At 41.1% G+C, this 25,140-nt stretch overlaps 1 protein-coding gene across 6 annotated transcripts in view; it reads left to right on the top strand.

Annotated features, from left to right (window-relative positions):
- TRRAP (transformation/transcription domain associated protein) overlaps nucleotides 1–25,140 on the top strand; it is a 109,605-nt gene that overhangs the window by 1,759 nt on the left and 82,706 nt on the right. For all 6 annotated transcript variants that reach the window (XM_060032430.1, XM_060032431.1, XM_060032429.1 and 3 more), the window contains 16 exons: nucleotides 3,968–4,078; nucleotides 5,124–5,228; nucleotides 6,198–6,281; nucleotides 7,844–7,900; nucleotides 9,242–9,367; nucleotides 10,629–10,706; nucleotides 10,912–11,000; nucleotides 11,817–11,913; nucleotides 14,124–14,262; nucleotides 16,575–16,653; nucleotides 18,175–18,409; nucleotides 19,044–19,410; nucleotides 19,499–19,596; nucleotides 20,087–20,281; nucleotides 21,087–21,278; nucleotides 23,615–23,780. In XM_060032430.1, the coding sequence (XP_059888413.1) occupies nucleotides 3,968–4,078; nucleotides 5,124–5,228; nucleotides 6,198–6,281; nucleotides 7,844–7,900; nucleotides 9,242–9,367; nucleotides 10,629–10,706; nucleotides 10,912–11,000; nucleotides 11,817–11,913; nucleotides 14,124–14,262; nucleotides 16,575–16,653; nucleotides 18,175–18,409; nucleotides 19,044–19,410; nucleotides 19,499–19,596; nucleotides 20,087–20,281; nucleotides 21,087–21,278; nucleotides 23,615–23,780 (2,218 nt within the window). The remainder of the gene's footprint in view (nucleotides 1–3,967; nucleotides 4,079–5,123; nucleotides 5,229–6,197; nucleotides 6,282–7,843; nucleotides 7,901–9,241; nucleotides 9,368–10,628; nucleotides 10,707–10,911; nucleotides 11,001–11,816; nucleotides 11,914–14,123; nucleotides 14,263–16,574; nucleotides 16,654–18,174; nucleotides 18,410–19,043; nucleotides 19,411–19,498; nucleotides 19,597–20,086; nucleotides 20,282–21,086; nucleotides 21,279–23,614; nucleotides 23,781–25,140) is intronic.

The raw sequence follows: 25,140 nt of genomic DNA, 5'->3' as shown, positions 1-25,140 counted from the left end.
ATTTGTACAGTGTTGTCCAGTTTCTTCACACTGGTGATAGTGACTCCTGAACAGTGTTGAGGAATATTGCTTTTGTTTTGGTTATTTGACCTTTTTTTCTTTTCTTTTTTAATTTATTTATTTTTGGCTGCGTTGGGTCTTCGTTGCTGCATGCGGGCTTTCTCTAGTTGTGGCGAGCAGGGGCTACTCTTTATTGCGGTGCGCAGGCTTCTCGTTGCAGTGGCTTCTCGTTGCGGAGCATGGGCTCTAGGTGCGCGGGCTTCAGTAGCTGTGGCTCGCGGGCTCTAGAGCGCAGGCTCAGGAGTTGTGACGCGTGGGCTTAGCTGCTCTGTGACATGTGGGATCTTCCCGGACCAGGGCTCGAACCCATGTCCCCTGCATTGGCAGGTGGATCCTTAACCACTGCGCCACCAGGGGATCCCCTTGACGTTTTTTTCATTTTCAACTATGGTAACCCTTTTAGGCATATGCTTTCAGGATACACTCAAACTTTTGTTGTGGATTTGTTATGCTAGGTAATGGATGGTATGGGAATGAGAGCTGGGTGGCAGTTTTGGCTCTCCTGTTTATAACTTCTGCAACTTTGATCAAACAGTTTCTCTCTTCTGGCTCTTACATTCTACGATTTTATATTGACCCATAGGTCCCTCAGATTCTGTTCATTTTTCTTCAGTCTTTTTTCTCTTTGTTCTCTGATCTGCCTTCAGATTCACTGTTTTTCTGTCATCTCCGCATCTGCTGGGATGTTATTTTTAAATTTCAGTTTATTTGTATTTTTGTTTTAAAATTTTGGTTATTGTCTTTCAGTTCTAGAATTTCCATTTGGTTCTTCTTTAGATGCCACTTCTGTAGAGATTCCCCATCTTCATTTATTGAGACCATGTTTTCCTTTTATTCTTTGAACGTATTTATAATAACTGCTTTGAAGTCTTTGCTAAATACAATCCTCTATAAAGGTGGATTTTTATTGACTACAGGTCACGTTATCTGGCTTCCTTGCATGTCTGGTAGTTTTTGATTGTACACCAGACATTGTGTGTGAAATGTAAGGACCCTAGATTCTGTTATCTCCCTTGGAAGAGTGTTGATATTTTCACTATAGTCAGCAGTTCAGGTGCTGGCTGATCTCACTGAACTTGTGTAGGCTTGGTTTTATGCCATGGTAGAGAGGATCTCTGGGAATCCCAAGGGGTTTCCCAAGTCCCTCTGACTTTGTAGGATTCAACCTCCAAACCCCATCTTTCTGTGGATCTCATCAGAGGTTGATTTTAGATTTTTTTGGGATGGGGCTAAACTAGGCCTTACTCTGGGGCATGGTCCTTCCTCAGCTGAATGTATGAGGTGCTATCAAGGTGTTAAGGTCTTTGCACTGTGTCGAGGCTGGACCCCCAACATCCTCTGACATTGCTAAACCTCTGATGTCTTTCTTCATTTCTCAGTCCTCAAGTGCCCACTCCCTGGTAAGCCTCAGGTAGTCTTACCTTCCCTTACCTATAAGTACAGCCCAGTCCTCAGTCAAGGACTCACAGGAGACCATCCACACCCCCTTCTGTAGTTCCTTTTTCTCTGGGGCTTTGCCCTGCAGATTCCGGCCACTTCAGCTGTTGCAAACTCTGGTATTTGCGCCTCAGCTCAGCAGGACCATCATGCTTTCCTTGGGCTCGAGCCTGCTGAGCCTGGTTGGGAAACCGTTCCCAGGCAGAGAGCCGAGGTGGGGCACAGTTGGTGAGTTCCCCTTCTTCTAGAGATCATGGTCTTGCACTGCCTCTGGTCCAGCACCTGAAACTGTTCTCTCATATTTTGTCCTACTTTATGGTTAGTCTGGTGCCAGTTAGTCTCAAAGGCTGAAGAGAAACTCGCTTTTCTTTTAATGTGGCTATGATAAAACCTTTCTCAGAGTTAATATGATTAAGAACAATAGATAAAATGTTTCCTAGCCTCTGTCATGGTCATTTGAGTCACTAAACATTAAATAAATGTTCGTGGGATCGAATTAGATACCCTACTCTCTATAGTAATGGATGGTGTTTTTGTTTGCTGAGGGAATTTTTTGTTTTTTTTTTTGTTTTGATTTAAATAGATGTTTTCCAGGATTTGTTGCCTTGAACTGATGTGGAAAAAAATCCTGAGATATTTAGAGATTGAGCTAAAGAGCTTTCTCTTCCACCCAAGCTGTTAGTGCAAATTGTTGAAAAATAAATAAATAAAGCTAAAAAAAGAGGTGGGCGGTAGAACAGGAAAGGCCTGCATTCTGCATTTTATTGGAAGAACTGCTAGGAGAGAGCCACAGCCCTTAAAGTTTATTTGAGAGGCTGAAATTGTGGCACTGCCTGTGATCCTCTGAGTGTGGGCGTGGGGCTCTTTCAATTAAGTGTCTCAACCCTTTCTCTCCTGTTTAGGGTCTGGCAGTTAGCAAGTTAGTTCTTGGCTTTGGTCTCAGATGCATTGATTAAATTAACAGAATTAAAAGTTAGCAAAGTAATAACACTTGGGGCTTTTCCAAATAGTGCCTTTTGAAATCTGATAGGTATTTACCTTAAATGAAATTCAGATGACTGAGTCCTTCGTCGAATGAAATACTAGAATGACCACCAGTAGGTAATTCTAAATTACCACCACTGTTATCCCAGAACAAAATATTTAAGTGAAATTAAGAATTCCCAGTGGTTTAAGGAATCTTAGAAATTCATTTCATTAACCACTTTGGGATAAGATTCCAGGCTAAGTAAATGTCACATGGGCCATTTCCCAGGGCAGAAAATAAAGAAATGTTGAAGTTAGAAGTCACAGGAAGCATTCGTATGGATCAAAAAGCCAGGGGCTAAGTTGAAATACTGGCAGAATAACTGGGCACCTTGTTGAATCTTTCCTATGGGAGAAATTTGAAACTTAGATGTTTGAAGTCTGTGGAATCTGGATGGTATGGGCTGACGTGCAGATGAGCTTGATTTCTTGATAACCTTGATAATGTTCCATCATGACTCTTATCCCTCTTTTCCTTCAATCCTTGAATGTGGGTGTTTCGTAAAAAGTCTTACACTTTGGGGTTGAAAGGTGACAAATACAGTTCTTGTCCCCAGTGGATTCGCAGTCGGCTTGGGGAGGGGCTGGTGAGGTGCTGTCTGGCTCCTAGGGGTGCCTCTTGACACACAGCGTGCTGTGGGCACGGGGCCCCTGGAATTGAGCTCCGGGTCGGCCGTGGGAGACCAGTGCTCAGGTGCGCATCCCAAGAATGGCGGTTCTTTCTTTGCCCCTGTGGCAGCGCACTCTTTTCTGGTTTTTGCCTGTATTTCCTTCTTTATAGACTCCTCAGGTAATAGACAACCCCATGTCTTTATCTTCCTCCCAGATCAGTGTCTGGAGCTCCAGACACATTTAGCTGCCCAGATGCCTTGACTCACCAGCTTCTCAGACTCAAGATAATAAAAGTTTAAATTCCTTCCTCTTATACTCCCATCCCTGCCATATTGAACTAGAAAAAGTTTCTAGTTCATATTGAACTAGAAAAAGTTCAATATGTACCTTTTACACTCAGCCTTTCTCGTCATTTTGTGCCTTTGCATGTGCTTTCCTTAGAACCTTTCCCACTTTCTCCTGTGGTTAACTCCTGCTGGCCTTTTAGGTTTTAGTGTCAGCATCACTTCTTCGGGAAGGTGGTCTCTGCTATTGGTTCCATCCAGTCAGTCATGCCCCATTGTTCAGTTCCCTTAGTTAGGTGAACATTCTCCACAGTGCGAGTATTTCTAGGTTTACCAGTAAATTTTAGCGTTTAGTTCTCTCTAATTGGATATCAGAAGCAGCAATCATCTTAACTTCTTTAAAACTATGTTATCACTAAAGCATCTGAAGGTATTAAAAATTACTATCAGCTCTGCTACAATTTTTTCCTTTTGAGGTTATTATAATATGTGAATTTGAATATGTACACAAACCTTTATGGGGTTTTCTTTTATTTTTGCATAATTAGAATGTCACTTCATCTCCTCAATATTCTACGTTCCTGGAGCACATCATCCCTCGATTTCTTACATTTCTTCAAGATGGAGAAGTTCAGTTCCTTCAGGAGAAACCAGCCCAGGTAACCTGTTCAAAAATATAATGAGAAAAAAATGTCCTGCTGTAGGAGTGCAAGCACTTAAGAATGAAAACAACTCAAAAAACTTATGGTTCCCCTTAAAAACAAAAGAAATTTTGTCATATAAGGATAACTTTGTCCAAGGCCATTGCCTCCTCAGCTAAATATCTTGGTTTTATTTCCTCATAGCCATCTCTTTCACAATTTAAATTCTTCACGTTTGCTGACCAGTGACGTGTGCATATGCTATGTATTATAACCAAATTCATGTGTATATATAGGAGGGAGCAACAGTTTCATGACCCTTCCCATACCTGTTGCCCAGCTCTGGTCTTACTATTTTCAGTTCTTGTAACTCTGGCCAGTTTTGTTTTATCTATACCCCTACCCACTCTTCGCCTCCCCGCCTCTTCGCCTTGATTATTTTAAAACAGTCCCATCATAACTTTTTTTCCATAAATATTTCAGCATGTATCCCTTAAAAATAACTTTAAAAATTACCATAGTACTAGTGAAAGTTAATTGCTAAACAAAGCACTTTTATGTGGTACCAGTTCAAGATCTACCTATTTGACCTACTTTTTAAGTTGTCAGTTCTATAGACAAAATCATGAAAGCTTAGCACAGCTTATGATGTAATTAGTCCTTAGGCCCAAGGTAATTGGAGAGCACGTCAGAGGAGCTAAACAGAGCTTATGAAGGGAGACTGCAAATGAAGTTCACTTGGTGTTTTGCTCTTTTCATCTTAAATTCACCCCACATGCACACATTAGTGTCCTCCTCCTGGGAATACTGGTAAGGTGTAAAAGGAAAATTTGGCTTACTTGATTTGGTACACAATTTTAGAAATACTGAAAATACTGGTTTGCAATACATGCTTTGGATTACATTTAAATAATTTACAGAACCATTTCTAAAATGGGCTCCATCTTATTGTATGATGGTTACCAGTGCTGGGTACAGCTGTGTGACACTTCTAGGATGCCAAATAATTACCTTGGAACTCTTGGAAGGATTTCATATTTACATTTTTGTTTCTCTTCAACAGCAACTGCGGAAGCTCGTTCTTGAAATAATTCATAGAATACCAACCAATGAACATCTTCGTCCTCATACAAAAAATGTTTTGTCTGTTATGTTTCGCTTTCTGGAGGTAACTTTTGAGAATTTTTATCTAGCCGCATTCAAAACTTTTAATGATTTTCTTACTGTAAAATCCTGCATTGTACAACTTATTCACTAAAGTTCTGATTCACATGAGTAGAAATTTTTTTAATGTCCATTTTCTTCCACTTTGCCAACCAGGTTACTAAGAAAGATTATTAAATGAAAATCTTTTTTTTTGAGTCACTGAGGGATTGACTAGACATAGTGGGAATCTGAAAGTGGGTGGTGGTCAACAGACTCCAAGTACAGGGGTCATTGGCTTTGTGCCTCTGTTTGTGTGTCAGGCGCAGTAGATGCATAGTAGTCAAAGAGTTCCTCAAATTCTTGGGGTTAATCCATTTGGTACCTGTTAAGCTAACCTCTGAAATTGTTTTCTTGTTGTCCTTAGTCTTGGTGTGTTTAGAATTCTGTCATGTTTCTGGGCCCCTTGGAAAGATGAGCTCTGTAGGGGGACTGAGTTGAGTTCAGATCCTGGCTCTGCCATGTATTAGCTCTGTCATGTCAGCCCCATTCTTTCCTGCCCCAAGCCTTCGCTTCCTCGTAGTAAGATGTGGAAGGCACCCCCATGCAGACAGTGTAAAGTGTTAGCACAGGGCCCAGTGCATGGTGGCTGCTCACTCATTGCTCTTTTGGCAATATTTTCAAACAATGAAACGTGTCTGCTGGGCCATTAAGACCTTGCTTCGTAGTGTGACTTGCCTTAATTGCCAGTTACTCATTTGTCTGAGTGTTACTCTCACAGGACCTACTGGCGGGCTATACTTCAGACAGTCCACCAAAGACTGCAAAAGCTTCCTCTCTGGGACAGCTGTGTTCTGTGGGTTTATGAATTTTCTACAAACCAAATCTAAGTTGGTTGATGGAGGGTGTATATGCAGAAAATGCTTAGAAAATAGTCTTTAGATTAAAATAAGTTTTCAGAAGTATAACTCTTTTTAAATGCTTTTTTTTTAAGACGGAAAATGAAGAGAATGTTCTTATTTGTCTAAGAATAATTATTGAACTACACAAACAGTTCAGGCCACCCATCACCCAAGAAGTAAGTGTTTATCTTGATAGCATTTATAAACTGTGCTGACAAATTGCTTCTGTGTGAATTTTTTACCCTCTTTTAGAGTTGACAGAACATATGCTGCTTTCAGTCATAAAAAATATCACCTAAGTTGGGGGAAATTCTTTGTGGGTTAAACAGTGACTTTTTTCTGAATGTGTACATGAATATTTTGCTGAATTTGTTCAGTATTTGAAATGTGTTAACCAACCAAACTGGCAGGGCTCTTTGGGTGGTTCTGGTACTTACAAGTCTGAGATGCCCCAAGGCTCCAGTGGCTTTTATACAAGGGTTCAGATGTGGGTTCTGAAGTCAGAGCTGGGTTTGAATCTCAGTGTGCAGTTGAGTAGCTGTGTGACAGTGGGTAAGCTCTGAGCCTTTTGGAGCCTTTTCTGTAAAATGGGGACAATCACAGTATATCCTCAAAGATTGCTTAGATAATTAAATATAAAAGTTAAAGTTCTTGGGCTTCCCTGGTGGCTCAGTGGTTGAGAGTCCGCCTGCCGATGCAGGGGACATGGGTTCGTGCCCCGGTCCGGGAAGATCCCACATGCCGCGGAGCAGCTGGGCCCGTGAGCCATGGCCGCTGAGCCTGCAAGTCCGGAGCCTGTGCTCTGCAATGGGAGAGGCCACAGCAGTGAGAGGCCTGCGTACTGCAAAAAAAAGAAAAAAAAAAAGTTCTTAGCACAGTGATTGGCATCTGCAGAGTCAGCATTAAACAGTCTGTTAGCCATAATTAAGATACTATCTTTTCTGATGATAACCTTGGTAAATGCCTGTTGTAGATTATTTGGAAATTGAAAGACGAAATAGAATTCCTTACATCTGGAAAACAATATTTAATGTCTTGGTGATTTCTTTTCCTCTTTCCCACCTTATGTATTTGTATGTTTACATAATCACAATACTACTGTGGATGACATTTTATATCCTGATTGTTTCCCTTCACATTATATGTAAGCGTTTTCCCAATGATAAAAAATGTTTTGTAAAGTTAATTTTTAATGGATATATAATATTCTTTCATATTCTTGGATATTTAGGGTATTTCAAAATTTTTATTTCATGACTAAAACTGAATATCTGTTTACAATTCAAATTATTTTGTAGACTGGGTTTATAGAAGTAGAATTACCAGATCAAAGGTGTTAATGTTTAATGCTTCTGATACATATTGTTACATTGGTTTCCAGAAAGGCTTCAGCAGTTTAAGCTTCCCTTAGTAGTATAGTATAGTATGGTTGGGGAGGGGTGTCTCCTTATTTGCACTCCCTCCAGCATGGTGTGCTATTACTTTTTGAAAGGCAAAAAGTGACATTTATTATCATTTTCATTCCATTGCTCTTCCTGAATTAGAACACTTGTTTTCTGTTTATCAGTCTTTTTGTGTGTGTGTGTTCACATTCATTGCCTATTGGTATCTTGAGTCTGACATTTTTCTTACCTGTTTTGTGAGTTCTTACATATGGAAACTATTGATGTTTTTCTTATTTATTGTAAGCATTTTCTGTTTATAAATATCTTCCTAATACTGTCTATTTCTTTTTTAGATTCATCATTTTTTGGATTTTGTGAAACAGATTTACAAGGAGCTTCCAAAAGTAGTGGTATGCTGTTTTTAATATTATTTGAATTTACTGTTTATATTTATTTATTACTTCCTCATTCCAAACGGTTGAAGGAATAATTGGAGGGATGCTAATTTTACAATGGGGAATATTTAGTGATGGTTAAAATCTAGGTTCATAAATTAGCCCTTAGAAAAAGAGTTCTTTTCGTTTCATTGTTTAGATACTGTATTTTTGACGTAAAAGCAATATATTCTTATTGTAGAAATTTTGCAAAAAAGGAAAATCATCCATAATTATTCTTTCACTTATAAGCAACCATTGACGTTGGAGTTTTGTTTCGAGTTTAACTTTGTGCTTTGTAGAGATGGTTGCCCTCATATTCTTGAAGCTTTTTGGGGGAGTGGTGTATACTTTCAGCATTTTTCTGTATCTTGAAAATTTTTTCCTGTATTGAAAAAACTGTTTCCAAGCAGCGCCACCCATATAAAAGTGTGTGGAGTGGAGGAGGAAAGGCTCCTCCCTACCATGCTCTCATTTACTGGAAGGAATCACTGTTACAGAAGGGAACGTCCTTCAAGACTCTTCTGTGGCAGTCATAATTTTTAGCGACCGATAATTTTCTGTCATATGCATGTACCTTGACCATCTCCCTATTGCTGGTTTCCCCCATTTTCAATTCATTACTGTCACAAATAATGCTTCGGTAAAAATCATTGTGCATAAATGTGTTTATGTTTCAGAGTTTCTATTTTCAGTTTTTTTTTAAGCTTAAATTTTTTTTTAAATTCACACATGGTAAAATTGACTTTTTGGTTTTTTAAGGATTTTAACCTGCTAATAGTGTATAAAACTTAAGTTGCGTTCTGAGTTATCGAGTTATCATCGTGTCAACTACCATTTTGATCAAAGAAGAGCTGCTTTTCATACGAAGCTGTCTTTTTTAACATGAAGCCCAAATTTCATTGAGAACTAAGGATGCCAGTGAGGTCCTGGCCTTTTAAAATGTTTTCTGTACTTTGTTTCTGTTCCATACTTGACCTCTATTTAGGAGACTGTGTGGAAAGTTAATTCAGTAGGGTTCAGCTCCTAGTTTCTTATCACTGGAGAGATGGGTTACATCCTCCCCGCCTCACTGAGGTGGTAATATAACATGACATACATTTCATCTTTTATCAGCCAGGAAAAAATAGAAAATACAGCAGGCAAGTTTGTTTTCTGTTGTTGGAGGTGGCGGGTGTGTCTGTCATGTTATCTTCATAGTCCTGGAAAAAAAGAACACCAAGTACTGTGGGGTTGGTGCAGTATAAAAGGGTAGGACATTCGATTTCTTCACCACACGTCAGCTGTAAATGACTTCTGTTTTTTTTTTTTCTGTAGAACCGCTACTTTGAGAACCCTCAGGTGATCCCCGAGAACACAGTCCCCCCCCCAGAAATGGTCGGAATGATCACAACGATTGCTGTGAAAGTCAATCCTGAGCGTGAGGACAGTGAGACGAGAACAGTAAGCGTTTCCGTTGTTTTGCTTTTTGCTTTGCTTTTATCCACATCTCCTGCCCTTGGTAGAGGAAAAATGAGGTATTGACTTTTTAGACCACTTAAGTTTTTTGTTTTTTTCTTAAACACATGGAGGGATTTAGAATAAGCAAACAAACGTGTGTGCGCGTGCGAGAGAGTGTTGCTGATTGTGCTCTGCAGGTATGCATGTGAGCTGTTGCTCACCAAATGTACAAAGATAACATCGTGGTGGAATCCAGAACCAGAAAGAGCAGCTGACCCGGCAAGGGGGCCTCCGTTCTGTCCTTAGCTTCAACATTAGTGAAGTCCCTTTAAGCTACATATAAATTTGTAGTTCAGTGCCTGACGGTGTGGGCTCTGCGGACAGAAGTTCTGGGATGATGTTACAGCTCTACCACTTGCATTTTTTGACTGTAGGAAAGTTCACGAACCGTTGTTCTGACCTTATTTTCCCTCTCATCTGAAAAATCAGTCTCGTGGAGTTTTGTGAAGGTAACGCTGGTACTGTCTGCAGCTGATGCATTAGATTTGTAGTATTTGCCACGTAGGGAACATGTATGAGCATTTACCATGACTGTATTTTTGTGATTGAATCAAGACTATCATCTGTATTTGTTTTACTGAAATGGTTTTGCAGAATGTTTCACTTTGAGCTAGGATAAACAGGAAATTACATTTTGAATGAAGCTTTCATTCCTTTGTTCTTCCTGAATTAGAAACTTGTTTTCTGTTTATCAGTCTTTGTGTTTCTTTTTTTGCTTGTCTGTTCCTATCCATTTATCACCCATTTTTATTTTGAGTCTGACATTTTCCTTACTTGAGTTTTTATATATTAAGACTATTTTTTTCTTATATTTATTGTAAGCATTTTTCCTGTTTATAAATACCTATGAATAAAACTAGGTAAACTTGTACTTCTTGCTGTTGTTCTTGCAAGTAAGCAAGATAATAGATTAAAAAAATTTTTTTAATTTCTCCTGTGATTTGAATCTCTTAAGTTTTGACAAATTTTCCTGAGGTTTTTACTACAGGTGTGACATTGTAAAATATGAAAACCTTTATATTAAATAACAGTTCTATGTACTTTGTTTTCACAATAGTTTATTTCACCACAGATAATTACGAAGACGTGTCAGTATTTTCCCTTGCCTTTATTTCAGTGGGGTGATGTGCAGTAGTGGCACACTGATTAGGGCTATGCTAAGTGCCACGGGGATAACCTCAGTCCTCCTGTTCCTCTCTTGCAGCATTCCATCATTCCAAGAGGATCTCTTTCTTTGAAAGTGTTGGCAGAATTGCCCATTATTGTTGTTTTAATGTATCAGGTATGCATATTGCTTAGGAGCTTCTTGGGTTTTGGGCTTCCTATTTTACAACAAAGTTTACACCTAATTTTCTGTGGCAAATAGATGTGTATGATACACATGTGCTAACTAATGAATCTCATCACAGTTTCTTTGGTATGTATGCCAAACTATTTTGCTATAAGCAGAGTGTCAAAGCATGACAATCTGATATGTTTGCTTTTAGCTCTACAAACTGAATATCCACAATGTTGTTGCTGAATTTGTGCCCTTGATCATGAATACCATTGCAATTCAGGTATCTGCACAAGCCAGGTGAGATTTCTTTGGTCAGTGATGTAGCTGATTACCATAGTTCTTTAATCCAAGTAAAAATGTACTTGCTGTCGTCATTTGTAAGACAAGAAAATTTTGAGTGATAAAATTTTGGTTAAACTTCTATGTATTTTTGGCTTTCTGAAGTTGTATTTCGATGATGGGTGACATGTCTCAGTCTTTGGTGTCTTGTAAATTTAGAACTATCATTAGGCATTACTGTCCTCAATTACAGCTTTGGGATATTCCAGGCTCTCTCACCTTCAAGACTTTGTTCTTGCTGTTCCTCTCAGCACGAGGGCTAGGAAGCTCTTTACCCGCTTCGTTCTTCCTCACCCATCACCCTTAATCACTGACTCGTTCATCCTTGAAGCCTCCCAGTGAAGCTTTTTCTCCAGCCTCACAGCATTCCTCCTAAGATCTTTGTCACTTGCTCTCTTGACTTGCGGCCTATCTGGCTCTAAGTCACTTGAGAGCAAGAGCTGAGGGTGAATCAGCCCTAACAGCCTCTGTGGCCACAGCAGGGGTCTTCAGACAGGTGCCCTCGTGCTGTCTTCTGGGGAAGCAGGTCAGTCTCGCCTTTGCTGTGGGGATTCAGATTGTGGCTGCTGCCCAGAGGCCTGGAGATCTGCCTGCTTCATGCCTTTAAGGCCTTTAAGTTAGTCGGAACTGCATAAAAGTGTAGGCGTGTTTACTGTTGCTGCTGTGTAGAAATCAACCTTTTGGGGTTAGTAATTACTATAGGCTTTTAATTAATAGTAACATGACCGAAAGAGTTGAGAGCTAATATTGTTAATTTTGTTCATATCTCATTAGGCAACATAAGCTTTACAACAAGGAGTTATATGCTGATTTCATTGCTGCTCAGATCAAAACGTTGTCATTTTTAGCTTATATCATCAGAATTTACCAGGTAAGTTCATTGACTTTTGTTTTAAGTCAGGTTTACTGAGATATAATTTACATGCAGTAAAATTCACCTTTTGTAGGTGTACAGTTCGCTGATTGACAAATGTGTACAGTACAAATGCATACCTAACCACCAGTACATCAAAATACAGAACATTTCCATCGTCCAAAAAATTCCTTTTATATGTTTGTAGTCAATTTCCTCCTCCCGCCTCCAGTCCCTGGCAAGCACTGGTTTGTTTTCTGTCTCCATAGTTTTGCCTTTTCCAGAATGTCATAGAGATTAATCACTTGGTGGACAGCATTTGTAACCTTTTGAGTCTGGCTTCTTTCACTTAGCAGTAATGCTGAGATTCATCCTTGTTATTTTATTGGTGACTTGTTACTTTTTATTCGTGGTTAGTTGTCTTAGTCTGCTCAGGCTGCCATAACAAAATACCATAGACTAGGTGTAAACAGCCAGAATTTATTTTCTCACAGTTCTGGAGCCTGGAAAATCCAAGATCAAGGTTCCAGCAGGGTTTGGTTTCTGGGGAGGCCTTTCTTCCTGGGTTGAAGGTGGCCACCTGCTTGCTGTGTCCTCCCATGGTGGTGAGGCGGACAGAGAGATCTCCTTCTCTTCTTTTATAAGGCCACAGTCCTACTGGACGAGAGCCCCACCTATGATCTCATTCAACCTGAATTACCTCCTAAAGACTCTTATCTCCAGATACAGTCACAATGGGGGTTAGGGCTTCAACATATGAAATTTGGGGGGGATACACAGTTCAGGCCATAGTGGTGTATTCTGTTGTATGGGTGTAATCATGGTGTTTATCCATTTTGATGATGAACATTTGGATCATTTCCAATTTTTTTAAAGCATTTTATCAAGATATAATTCATATACCATAAAATTCACCCTTTTAAAGTGTACAGTTCAATGGTTTTTAGTTTATTCACAGATTTGTACAACCATAATCACTATTCAATTTTAGAACAATTTTTTCTCCCGAAAAAGAAATCCGTACCAATGAGCAGTGACTTCCATTCTTCTCTGACCCACCAGCCCCTGGCAACCACTAAAGTATTTCCTGTCTTTATAGACTAAAGTATTTCCTGTCTATATAGACTTAATAAAGCCATATAAATATTTGCACACAGATTTTTATGCGGATGTATGAGGTTTATTGACTTTTGCTGTTATTGGAAGTTGTGTGTTATAGCAAATTATGTGGGAGAGATTGGAACTTCAAAAAATGGCATTATCAAGTAAAACTGATAAAGAGGTTTTGGAGGCTTTTTTGAGGAACCTGTAGAGTAGTTTTATTTTTGTTTTTCCCACTTGGAGCTGTGGTCTCTTCTTACTTAAATCATAAGAACTTGAAGGAAAAAATTGATACCTTATCTCTCATTAGTCTTACAGTTTTTTTGAATAAAACTCTTGTATAGAGGTGGTTATTCTAAAGTATGGAATAAATTTAGTCCTGATCTGTTCTAGAGCAATGGAATTGTATTATAATTGATCATTTTTTTAAAGATTTTATTTCAGGAAAGTAAAAATGAAAATGTGTGTGTCAAATTGTTTTTATTCTAAACTACCTTTGAAAACATTTGTAGCCTTCTCCCCCCTCCCTTTTTAATGTGTTTATCTCGATAATGATAACTTACACTAAGAAAATGGAACATTTGTAAAAAAAAAAAAGAAAAATCTGGATTAGATACCCCTTGACATTTTAGTCAGCTTGAGTTATTGTGAATAGCGTCCTGAAGCACCTCAAAAGGCAGTTGTGACTGGAGCGCATTCTGAGCTGATTAAAGGTGTCTTTGGTGTCATTCACAACTTACATCAATGGGACGACTCAGTAAATAGTTTTGTTTTTTAACTTCAATATTTATTTCTTCCTCCTTCCCTCTAACAGGGAAGCAATACATATTCACTGTTGAAAGTTGGGAAAATACAGAAAATACAGGAAGGCCTCCATGATCCCATGATGTAAAAGAAACTGCTCCATGTGGCTGCCCCTCCTTCCGGGGTGGCATTGTGCACACAAACTGCTAAGACTTTTCGGATAGTACTTGTGTGTTAGGCCTATTACTTTCTGAGGGTCCTTTGAGCCAAGCTTACTCTTACTGAATTTTTTAAAAGTTTATAAAACTTGGGTTTTTCTTAACAACTGCCTATCAGTATAACTGTGTTGTTTTCCTTTTTTTTTTTTTTTTTTTTTTTTACAGGAGTTGGTGACTAAGTACTCTCAGCAAATGGTAAAAGGAATGTTACAGCTACTTTCAAATTGTCCAGCAGAAACTGCGCACCTCAGAAAGGAGCTTCTGATTGCCGCGAAGCACATCCTCACTACCGAGCTGCGAAACCGTACGTCTGTCTTGCCTCTGGCCACTCGCCTGTCTGTGAATGTGGGCCTGCTGCTGGCGGTCCATTGTGTGCTGAGCCTGCAGCTCGCTCAGTATTTTGGCTCTGTGTGTCCTTTCTTTATTGCTATTTTAGGTGTATTTTTTCTCCTTTATCTGCCTCTCTACCTCCCCCTCTCTCTGCCTGCCCATCCCTCCTTCCTTCTCTCTCTCTCTTTCTCTCTGCCCATCTTTTTTGCCTGCCACCAGGGTTCTCCCTTTGTCTTCTCAACAGTTTCATAATTAATGTGATAATTTCCTTAGCACAGTTTATGGTCTGGGTATCTCTTAGTACTTCTCTGCCTTCTGACTGCCTGTCTTTTGACATTGCAAATAGCCATTTGCTTTCTGACTCACAGCCAGCAATCTTTAAAAGGTGAGAAGAAAACAGTGTTTTCTTTCTCCATGTTGTGAAAATGATGGAAGAGTTTTAAATGGGATGTTTTAAAATCTATTTACTGAAGTGACTGAGTTGTGTCTGGAGCACCATTGTCAGATTAATTTTCGGTATTCCTGCCATTGGAATAATAAGAACTTTGGAGGTGCATTGGGGAGCCACGGAGCAGGAGGTTTCTCCTTGTTGAAGTGCTGACAGATTAAAAACCCTTCTCATGGTTATCAGATAACCTCTGATCCGTCACACACGACCAGGCCCTCTTTTGAGACCATAAAGCTTGGTTTCAGTCTTGTTAACGCTACAAAGATTGACAGATATCCAAGATGCTACCCTCCAAGGTTAGATCGTGTTAGGCTGGTTGAATTCAGCTTTTAAAGGCTGCTGTTGCTTTTTTTTTTTTTTCTAAACAAGATACTTTATTTTGAAGCCCGTAGTGGTTCCCAGACTTAAACAGGTAACATCATGACATCTCAAATTTTCATTGAAAGAAACCTATAAAGAATCATGTTAAATGTTAGCCATATTATAAATACAAAACATGCATGCATATATTTAAAATTTACACATCCACTACCAAATGTTAGTGAAAACATTCCTTGGTTGGCATCCAAAATGATATCAGACGGTCACCCATTTGTGCTAATCCTGAGAAGCAGTAGTTTGGAAAAACCTGACTGTTTAACAGATTTATCTGTTTCCCTAGAAAATCTGATTCTGGGTCTTTTTTTTTTTTTTTTTTGCGCGGGCCCCTCACTGTTGTGGCCTCTCCTGTTGCGGAGCACAGGCTCTGGACGTGCAGGCTCAGCGGCCATGGCTCACGGGCCCAGCCGCTCCGCGGCATGTGGGATCCCCCCGGACCGGGTCACAAACCCGCGTCCCCTGCATCGGCAGGCGGACCCTCAACCACTGCGCCACCAAGGAAGCCCCTGATTCTGGGTCTTGAATGTGATCTGGAAGCCAGTGCCGTGCAACTTAATTTCTTCTCTGCACACATCACTCATCCCCACAGCCGGCCCTCCGGCATGTGGGGTCTCAGCCCTTTGCATCTTTCCTTTGTGCCTCCTTCCTCCTGGCCACCTCGCCATGGGTAGCGGGGCATGTCCCCTCCTCCGACCTCAGGGACTACTTGTGGCTTCTCTCGTTTTTCTTCCTGTGCTGCCTGGCTGTAGGAGGCATCTCTCCAGTGTGCATGTGTCTTGTATCTTTGATCCTCAGTAGCTATTTGCTGGCAAAGAATGTACTGTTTGCTCTACTGTTTGCCACCCTGTGTGCGCAACCTCAGAAACGCCAGTTGTCCCTGAGTGGGGACCAGCTGTTCCACCCCGAGAGGGCCTCAGCCTGCAGAGGAGCGGGGGGAGGTTTGGTGGTGGCTCTGCCTGGGACCCCTAACTTGGGACCCATGCCTGTGAGAACACTAGGATGTCCTAGACCTTTGTAATTCCTATGGAGAAGTATCCTTATTTCTCCATAATGACTAACCTTACAGTCTTGAAGAAGGACGACTTCAGGGCAGTGAATAAAGGGGCCTTTAGGGAATACTGTCCCCTTGGGTGGATCATGTCAGCTTTTAAGGACAGTGGACAGCACCTCCCTTGAAGCATTGGGGGCGAGTTCCCCTCCAGCGATACGAGGCTCACGGTTTCTTAGTTTATTCTCTGACACTGAATGTGATCCTGACCGCGTCTCTGTGACACATGGCTGGTGTGGCCCACCACAGCCAGCGTCTTAGACTAAAGTAGCTCGTGTGCCTTCATGTTCCCCACGCCGCCCCACATCTGGATTGCTCGTTGGTACAGGCTGGCTCCTGTGAAAGTACTATTAAGTGACTTACACACACCTGGTTTGGTTGGTGATGTATGCAATGGATGTTTGTGTTCCAGAGTTCATTCCTTGCATGGACAAGCTGTTTGATGAATCCATACTAATTGGCTCAGGATATACTGCTCGAGAGACTCTCAGGTATGATGTTGAACCCGTGATATCTGGTCTATTCAGTGCCAGGGACCGTGGATCCTGACACTTCCTTAGCATTTCAATGAGCGTGGACTGTTGGGCCTTTTCCTCTCCCATTGGATTTAGAATTGCGGGAAGTTTCAGAAACGCCTTAGTTTGCTTCTAGTGCCTTGGCTTAATCAGAGTAGTTGTCTTGATTTAAATTGTAGGTAGAACTATCTGACTAGTGTTAGTTGTTTTGCTTTCTAAGTAGTAAATGCACCTTTTTATCAAAAAAAGTATTTGATAACCTACTAAGAAGAAAGGAGAGAAAACTTTGGTTCTCCATAAGGAGATCAACTAACGTGGGTAATATTTTGAACTGTTTCCTCCTAGTCTTTATTTCTCATGCATTTTATAAAATAAATATAGTTGTGATCATGCTTATTATTTCTAAAGGAAAGAATTAACATTTAATCATCTTTCACAATGTAAAAGGGATCAACATTAGTCATTTTTTGGTTCTAACAAGGGAGGTGTGATTGATCGTATGAAAAGTATGCAGAATATTCTGAATATGGTGTAGACGGTTCACTGTGTTTTCTATATAAAACACTGTTGTAAAATATCGAGTAAGACATTCTTTATAACTTGGGGTTGAACCCGCCTGAATGGATGTTAGATTGAAACCCTCCAGTGGTTTCTGTCGGTCGCCCTTAGACAAAACCCAGACTCTTGACCATGGCATGTGGCCCCCGCGGGGTTTGACTCTGCTCTCTCTGCCTGACCTGCTGCGGCCACGCGGGCCTCTGCGGCTCCTCGACTCCCCCAGGCAGTTGCCAATCAGGGCCTTGACCTGCCAGTTTCCTCCAGATGGAAATGTCCCTGGCTGAGGTCACAGAGCCGATGTCACCTCGGAGGGGCTTTCTCTGGCCAGTTTTTCTCCTGGTGCCTTTTCACATCTCCTGCAGCACTTAGCAACTTGCACAGTTGATTTCTTTACTCGTGTGTTCCCCCCCGCCCCAGAAATAAGCTTCCTGAGGACAGGAGCTCTATTTACTGGGGTCACTGGCATCCCTGGTGCTGGGCGCAGTGTCTGGCACATGGCAGGTGTCCAGACGTTCAGTGAGTGAAAGTGCTGGGTGGCCTGAACACTACTGTTGCGGCTCAATAAAATATATGGTATATAAGGTGTTATTTGACAGAGGCTGTTCAGCTTTGAGCAGCAGAACCCATTTAGTGCACAATCAAGCTGGTAGTTACTTCTGCTCAGATTAACTAGATGTGCTGGTATAAACATGATGCGCACAAAGTTAACCTTTTTAATTTAGAAAGTAAAGATTTAAGCAAAAAGACAAGGCCTGAGCCTTCTAATCATGTAGCTGGGAGGAAATAACAGGGGGGATACTGGGACCCTATAAAGCGTGCCCCAGATGAGCCATCCCACTGGGGGTGTTCCTGGGGCGCAGGTAGTGGTGGAGATGGTGGCCCACAGCCGAGGCGGGTGGGGCCGCTGAGATGCAAACTAGCAGAGGTCTCTGCCCGCAGGCCCCTCGCCTACAGCACGCTGGCCGACCTTGTGCACCACGTCCGTCAGCACCTGCCCCTCAGTGACCTCTCCCTCGCCGTCCAGCTCTTCGCCAAGAATATTGATGATGAGTCCCTGCCCAGCAGCATCCAGACCATGTCCTGCAAGCTCCTGCTCAACCTGGTGGACTGCATCCGCTCCAAGAGCGAGCAGGAGAGCGGCAATGGGCGGGACGTGCTGATGCGGATGCTGGAGGTACCGGTTCCCTCCGCGTCTTCACCGCACGGCGCTCCACTCACATGAGCGCTTTGCTGGCAGTTCACGGGCCGCCCAGTTGCCAGCTTGGTCCTGGGTGTTTAGACCACCTGGGTTCAAACCCCCACTACCCCATCAACTAGCCAAGGATCCTTGGGCGAGATGCTTGACCTGCCAGATGCTGGTCTGCCTGTCTTCTAACCAGGGACAGTCACAGTGTCTGCTTCCTAGGATTGTTTGAGATGAGTAGGGCAGCGCGTGAGCTCTTAGCACAGTTCCTGGCGAGTAATCAGGAGAGGTGTTTTCTGGGACACCGCCTAGCCAAGTGCTACCTTATCTGTGAACTTCTCTGGAGAGATACCCAGGGTGCCTGGGTCAGGGGTAGATAGTGTGGATCCCGGAGCAGTCCCCGGTCGCATCCAGGCCCTGCTCATCAGGCCAGTCACCCAGCTCTCCTGAGCTGCTTCTCCACGGATGAAGTGGAGATGGTGACACTTGCTGTAGTACCTGTGGGGGAAGAGCACCAACTTCAGCAGGTGGTTTCAGAGAGAGTTCTTTTCTGTCTTCTGGAAGGGTTGTTGGCCTATTGAAGAGGAATGATTTTTGTCTCCCCTCCACTTTCTCTTCCTGACAGGTTTTTGTTCTCAAATTCCACACCATTGCGAGGTACCAGCTCTCTGCCATTTTTAAGAAGTGCAAGCCTCAGTCGGAACTCGGAGCCGTGGAAGCAGCTCTGCCGGGGGTGCCTGCGGCCCCTGCAGCTCCCGGCCCTGCCCCTTCCCCAGCCCCCGTTCCCGCCCCAGCCCCGGCCCCACCCCCACCCCCCACCCCTGCCACCCCTGTGACGCCAGCCCCCGTGCCTCCCTTTGAGAAGCAAGGAGAAAAGGACAAGGAAGACAAGCAGACATTCCAAGTTACGGATTGCCGGAGTTTGGTAAAAACCTTGGTCTGTGGCGTCAAGACAATCACGTGGGGCATAACGTCGTGCAAAGCGCCTGGTGGTAATTGTGCTCTTGAATCATTTCGACAAATGATGTTTTTCATAGAGTGGGTTTTATTCACATTAACTTATTGTGCTCTCTTTTCCAGAAGCTCAGTTCATTCCCAACAAGCAGTTGCAGCCCAAAGAGACTCAGATTTACATAAAACTTGTGAAATATGCAATGCAGGCTTTAGATATTTATCAGGTAAGGCAGTGAGTGCCCTCAAACCAGGCTCCTGAGTGTGGAAAATGCCTCTTAGAATTAGAGGTGCTAGTGATGGAAGGGGTCTCAGAAATCTGTTACTATTTGGATGGTCTAGAGTATTCATATACTGAGGTTTGCTTTTGTTCTGTAGCATAGGGTTGCATTTATGGTGAGAATTCCTGTGTCAGTGTATTTTGAGGGGCAGATGGTGTAAAGGGAATGCAATAGAAACGATATTTAATTTTACTAAATTTCTTACTGTTTTAAACACCTAATGAAGGTTTTTGTTTTCTGAGGTCTTCCCCCCACCCCCCCGCAAATTTAAGGTGAAAATAGAGAATTTAAAAGATTTGGGAGGGGGGAGGTGGCGGAGATTTGTTATCTAATTCAAATACTCTGTTTTAAGTATTCAGTTGATCTGATTGTGTATTGGAATATATTCAGAGATATTCAGTTTTAATTCCCGTGTGTTTTTTTTTTCCTGTGCTAGGTCCAGATAGCAGGAAATGGACAGACATACATTCGAGTAGCAAACTGCCAAACTGTTAGAATGAAGGAAGAGAAGGAGGTATTGGAGCACTTTGCCGGCGTCTTCACGATGATGAACCCATTAACGTTTAAAGAAATCTTTCAGACTACAGTCCCTTATATGGTGGAAAGAATCTCAAAAAATTACGCTCTTCAGGTATGACACTCTTATGTTCTTTCAACATGTGTCGAATAGTTGGTGTTCCTTTTATTTTGTAAGTGATGTGCCTAAGGATAGTGCTGTAGAGCAAAATTTAGAGAACTATTAGGCTGTAGTAAAAGAAAAATTTCAAAAGTTTAAGATGCTTTGGACCACTTCCTTTCATAGTAGAAATTAAATACGTGTTAGATGTAGGCTCTTGGTCCTTGCTGGTGACAATAAAATGACAGATTAAGTACTTAAGTGAACTCCACTCAGTGCTCAAATCGGTTTTGTTTTTTTTCTTTTGGAGGATAATTCATTTCTTGAAGTGTCTGATACAGATTTGATTTTGTAATTTTGGAAAGTTCATTATTTTTTCTTGAATCCGCTTTGGGGAAGTAATGATTTTTTTTATTTTTTAACTGAAATAATGTGTGTTGTTTTAAGCCATTGCACTTTAGGGTAATTTGTTACAAAGTAATAGGTAACTGATACAATTGCCATATGGTAGTTTTCTTTTCTTTTTTTTTTTTTCACAACTCACACACACACACTGTATTCTATTTTACAAGAGATAAATAGACTGACACCAAGCATTGTAAATGGATGACCACAACAAAAGCAACAATGTTGCAGTTACCAAACACGAAACACACTCACACTATGTCATAATATTGACATTCAGTCCAGGAATCCTCCACTGTAACAGCTCCTTTACTTTGCAGTGAAAATTGATGTGTATATTTTTTGCCCCTGAGTCCTTGTGGGATTTTTTTTTGGAAGTAATGATTTTTGTCACATGTGTTTCTTGTTTTGACAGATTGTTGCCAATTCCTTCTTGGCAAATCCTACTACCTCTGCTCTGTTTGCTACAATTCTGGTGGAATATCTCCTGGACCGCCTGCCAGAAATGGGCTCCAATGTGGAGCTCTCCAACCTGTACCTCAAACTGTTCAAGTTGGTCTTTGGCTCCGTCTCCCTCTTCGCAGCTGAAAACGAACAAATGCTGAAGGTAAACTCAGATCCAAGCTGTGCATTGTGTTTGGGTTTTTTTGTTGTTGCTTTTTAATTTTCTTCATTTTGAACAGAAACTGGCTTTGCTCTTTATATTTATAAATATTGTAATATTGAATTAATAAATGTTTACAACGAATCAGGGCCAAGTGTAGAAAACATTTCATGTGTTTCTAAAGCAGAGCTTCATCTATTTGTCTCCTAATCCAAAATGAACACTCAGAGCTCTCGTGGTAGGCAGGGGTTGTCATTAGTCTTGGCACCCTGATTTTCTTTTTTAAACTCATTTCTTGTGTGGACCACACAAGTAGTGTAGGAGCACACTGTGCTTTTTTTTTTTTTTTTTAAAATTGAGTGACGCAGAAGAATATAAGAGGAAAAAACATCTTACCTCTCAGATCCAATGGGAAATGGCTGGCTGTGTAACAGTTCTCATCACATACCCATCTTCGACAGCACATCTCTGTGTTCATATTTTCTGTGGCAGCACATAAACATCCCATTTCAGGGCTATTTGTTCATTTTTCCCCTCTGAATCAAGAGCTCTAGCCAATTTGTGTCCTTTATTAAGACCATCTGGGAGGGATGTGTCTCATAACACATTTTTATAGATGACTAATCCTATACGTGTAATTTTATCTCATCAGTTATTTGACTCTAGCAAATGGCAGAAACCAATGCATGGTTACATCATCCACTAAAGGCAGCAGATGGAACAAAAACCTTATCAAAATTCTCTTCCACTTAATTTCTGTAGAAGGTTGAATATTATCATCAATTCTGTCTGAAGAGAGATGTTTTCCCATAGGGGAAAAGATCTATTTTTTTCTGAAGTAAATATATAGGTGGTGATATAAAGCACCAGTAATTTGTGCTTTTATGTGACAGTTTCCTCCATTTTTTCAGTTATATAGTAATCAGTTGTCAACAACCTTGACATTACTTCTGTGTTAGTATAAAAAGAAAATATTCAAATTTTTAGAAAGATATAAAATATTTAATAGTCTTTGTCCACATAATTTGGTATCTTCAAATAATTCCATTTTTGCCGATATCTGGGACAATATGTAGAACAAAAACCAACAAAAAAGAGAATTAAAAAAAAAATAAAATAAAAAGAGAATAAAACCTAATAGATTAGACAAGTCTAATGATGGGGTTTTGGAATATTGTTCAAGAAAGATGTTCAAAGAATAATTTCATAGAACGTTTTGTCATGAGACTAATATATGTGATTTATCCATAAAAGAAATATATCTTGCCATATACAGTAACAGACTTGTAATTGTATCACTGACTATACAGGTAGTTTACAGGTCACAGTTCACTTTAAATACACCTGCAAAAAAATTCACATCAAACTTAACCTGTCACATGTCAAAACTAGGATTTGAAGTACAAGATAAAAAACTAATCTGTCTTAAAATGTTGATTAAACTTACTATAAGCTAATAAAATGCTCATGAACACATTTTTCGATTAAGTCTTCTAAAATGTTACCATCTCATATGTCGTTTGAGGTCCTTCCAAACTTTGCATGTATGGTATTTGGTAGTGAAGTTTCAGTTCCTTTAGCTTGCATTTTGCATGCTGATAGTTAAGGAACAGGCTTCTTTCATTTTGTTTGATTTTTTTTTTTAAGTTTATTTTATTTTATAAATTTATTTATTTATTTATTTTTGGCGGCATTAGGTCTTCATTGCAACGTGCGGGCTTACTCCAGTTGCAGCGAGCAGGGGCTAGTCTTCATTGTGGTGTGTGGGCTTCTCATTGCGGTGGCTTCTCTTGTTGCAGAGCGTGGGCTCTAGGTGCACGGGCTTCAGCAGTTGTGGCACACGGGCTCAGTAGTTGCGGCTCGTGGGCTCTAGAGCTCAGGCTCAGTAGTTGTGGCTCACGGGCTTAGTTGCTCTGTAGCATGTGGGATCTTCCCGGACCAGGGATTGAACCCGTGTCACCTGCATTGGCAGGCGGATTCTTAACTACTGTGCTACCAGGGAAGTCCCTCATCTTGTTTGATTATTTGGTCTCACGAAGGACTGTTCACAAGAACAGTAGAGCTCACAGGCCCTCCAGTTCCTGTTGCAAAGTGTCTGCTCAGCATCATGTACCTACATAGTAAGATGGGAACCTAGTAAGTGCTGCTTTCACAGCCAAACTGGTGGAAGCCTACATATGTTTTAGAAGAAATTAATTTGAGTCAAATAAAAGTTGGAAAATTTTTATTTTGTTTTTCCTTTTAGAATAAATTCATCAAAATTACCTTCCGTTCCTATCTTTTTGCAGTGAACCCTCCTCATTTAGAGCTTGTTAACCTGCCTTTTCTCCATCCTGCAGCCTCACCTGCACAAGATTGTGAACAGCTCAATGGAGCTCGCCCAGACTGCCAAAGAACCCTATAACTATTTCCTGCTGCTTCGAGCCTTGTTCCGCTCCATCGGGGGAGGTAGCCATGATCTCCTGTATCAGGAATTTTTGCCTCTCCTTCCAAACCTACTGCAAGGTCAGCGCAGTGATGTTGGTTGCCTTTTAGTCTTGTGCGCGTGCGTGGGTCTTGCTTCCCTTGCTTGCTGGGGTTCCTGCTCTGCACCTGGTGAAGGTCATGGTGAGGGGATGTATGTACATGTCCCCTGCAGTGTGTGTATGTGTGTGTCCATCCCTGTGTCCTCTCTTTAAAGGCAGTGCATCTTTAAAGGGATGGGTTTTTCTCCCTGCTCAGAGTTGAATGGGAGTTGGAAGGTCTTAGTTACCCTGGTTAGGACTTTGTTACATTTTTGTAGCGTTTGATAAGCAGTTCTAGAAAGTGGTTTAGTAAGATCAGGGATCCCTAGATTGCAAGAGAATCAGAACAAGAAGGGAAAAAAACAAGTTACAAAGCTGATATAAGCTTTATATAAAATACATAAAAATATGTTTATATTTTTATCTAGTTGCTAACTTGCATAGACAGAATTCTTTTATTCCTGTGTGTTAGGAATGCTTTCAAGGTATATATAACTAAAAGGGATATTGGGTCCAGTGAATGTTTACAGGTATGAACTGACTAGAAACACTATCCTAGGAATTTTTTTTTTTTTTGTAAGGGCGAGCACTTGGCAAGGGATTGAATCTTCACAACTGGGAAATCCTTGAAAATGATGAATGTAACATGGCCCTATGTCCCCCAGGCCAGGTGCTTAAAGAGGCCCATAGTCAGGCTCTGTCGTCCGTGTTTGACCCCGTCCCCAGTCTTCCCCAGCCTGCGCCCTCTGCTCTGATCAGTCTGATTTTCCCTCCTGCGCTCTTCCCAGCCTTACTTCTCCCCACCTGGTTTTGTTCAAGTACATCCCCTCCTTGGGAACTTAGCTGTGCCCTCTCCTCACCCACCTTCTCCTTTGGATTCTGAATCTGGTGTGGCTGCTGTGTGATGCCTTGGCCTTCCCTGATAGCTCCTCTTTCTTCAGCCTCAGCTGCCTGGGACGTGCCTTTGCGGCCACTGTTACTTGCTTTTCTCTTTCCACTTGTCTTTAAGGTTCTGTGGGCAGGTGCTGATCTGACATGTCTTAGGAAGGGGCTCAGTAAATACTTGGTTACCCTCGTGAAAAGTTGGGGGGTTGTGTTTATGAGCAGGAAGCTCCTCCCATTTATAAAAACCGAAAGTGGATTTTTTTTTTTATGTTTATTTTAGAGCATAGACATCAACTGTGGTTTACTGGAAATCTGAAAAAACACGTAAGGTTATAAACATCAAGCTTGATATGGACACGTCATATTGGAGTCTGTTTCTTTAGACTGGGCTTATTCATAGCATGACATGATTTTTAAAAGTTTGATGTATAATATTAGTCCTTAATATTAACTTAATCAATATTAAATAGTATTAA

This window comes from Delphinus delphis, chromosome 15, assembly GCF_949987515.2.
Source record: "Delphinus delphis chromosome 15, mDelDel1.2, whole genome shotgun sequence".
Taxonomy (NCBI): domain Eukaryota; kingdom Metazoa; phylum Chordata; class Mammalia; order Artiodactyla; family Delphinidae; genus Delphinus; species Delphinus delphis.
Note: the sequence above shows the minus strand (reverse complement) of the source record. Positions and strands in the feature narration are given on the sequence as shown.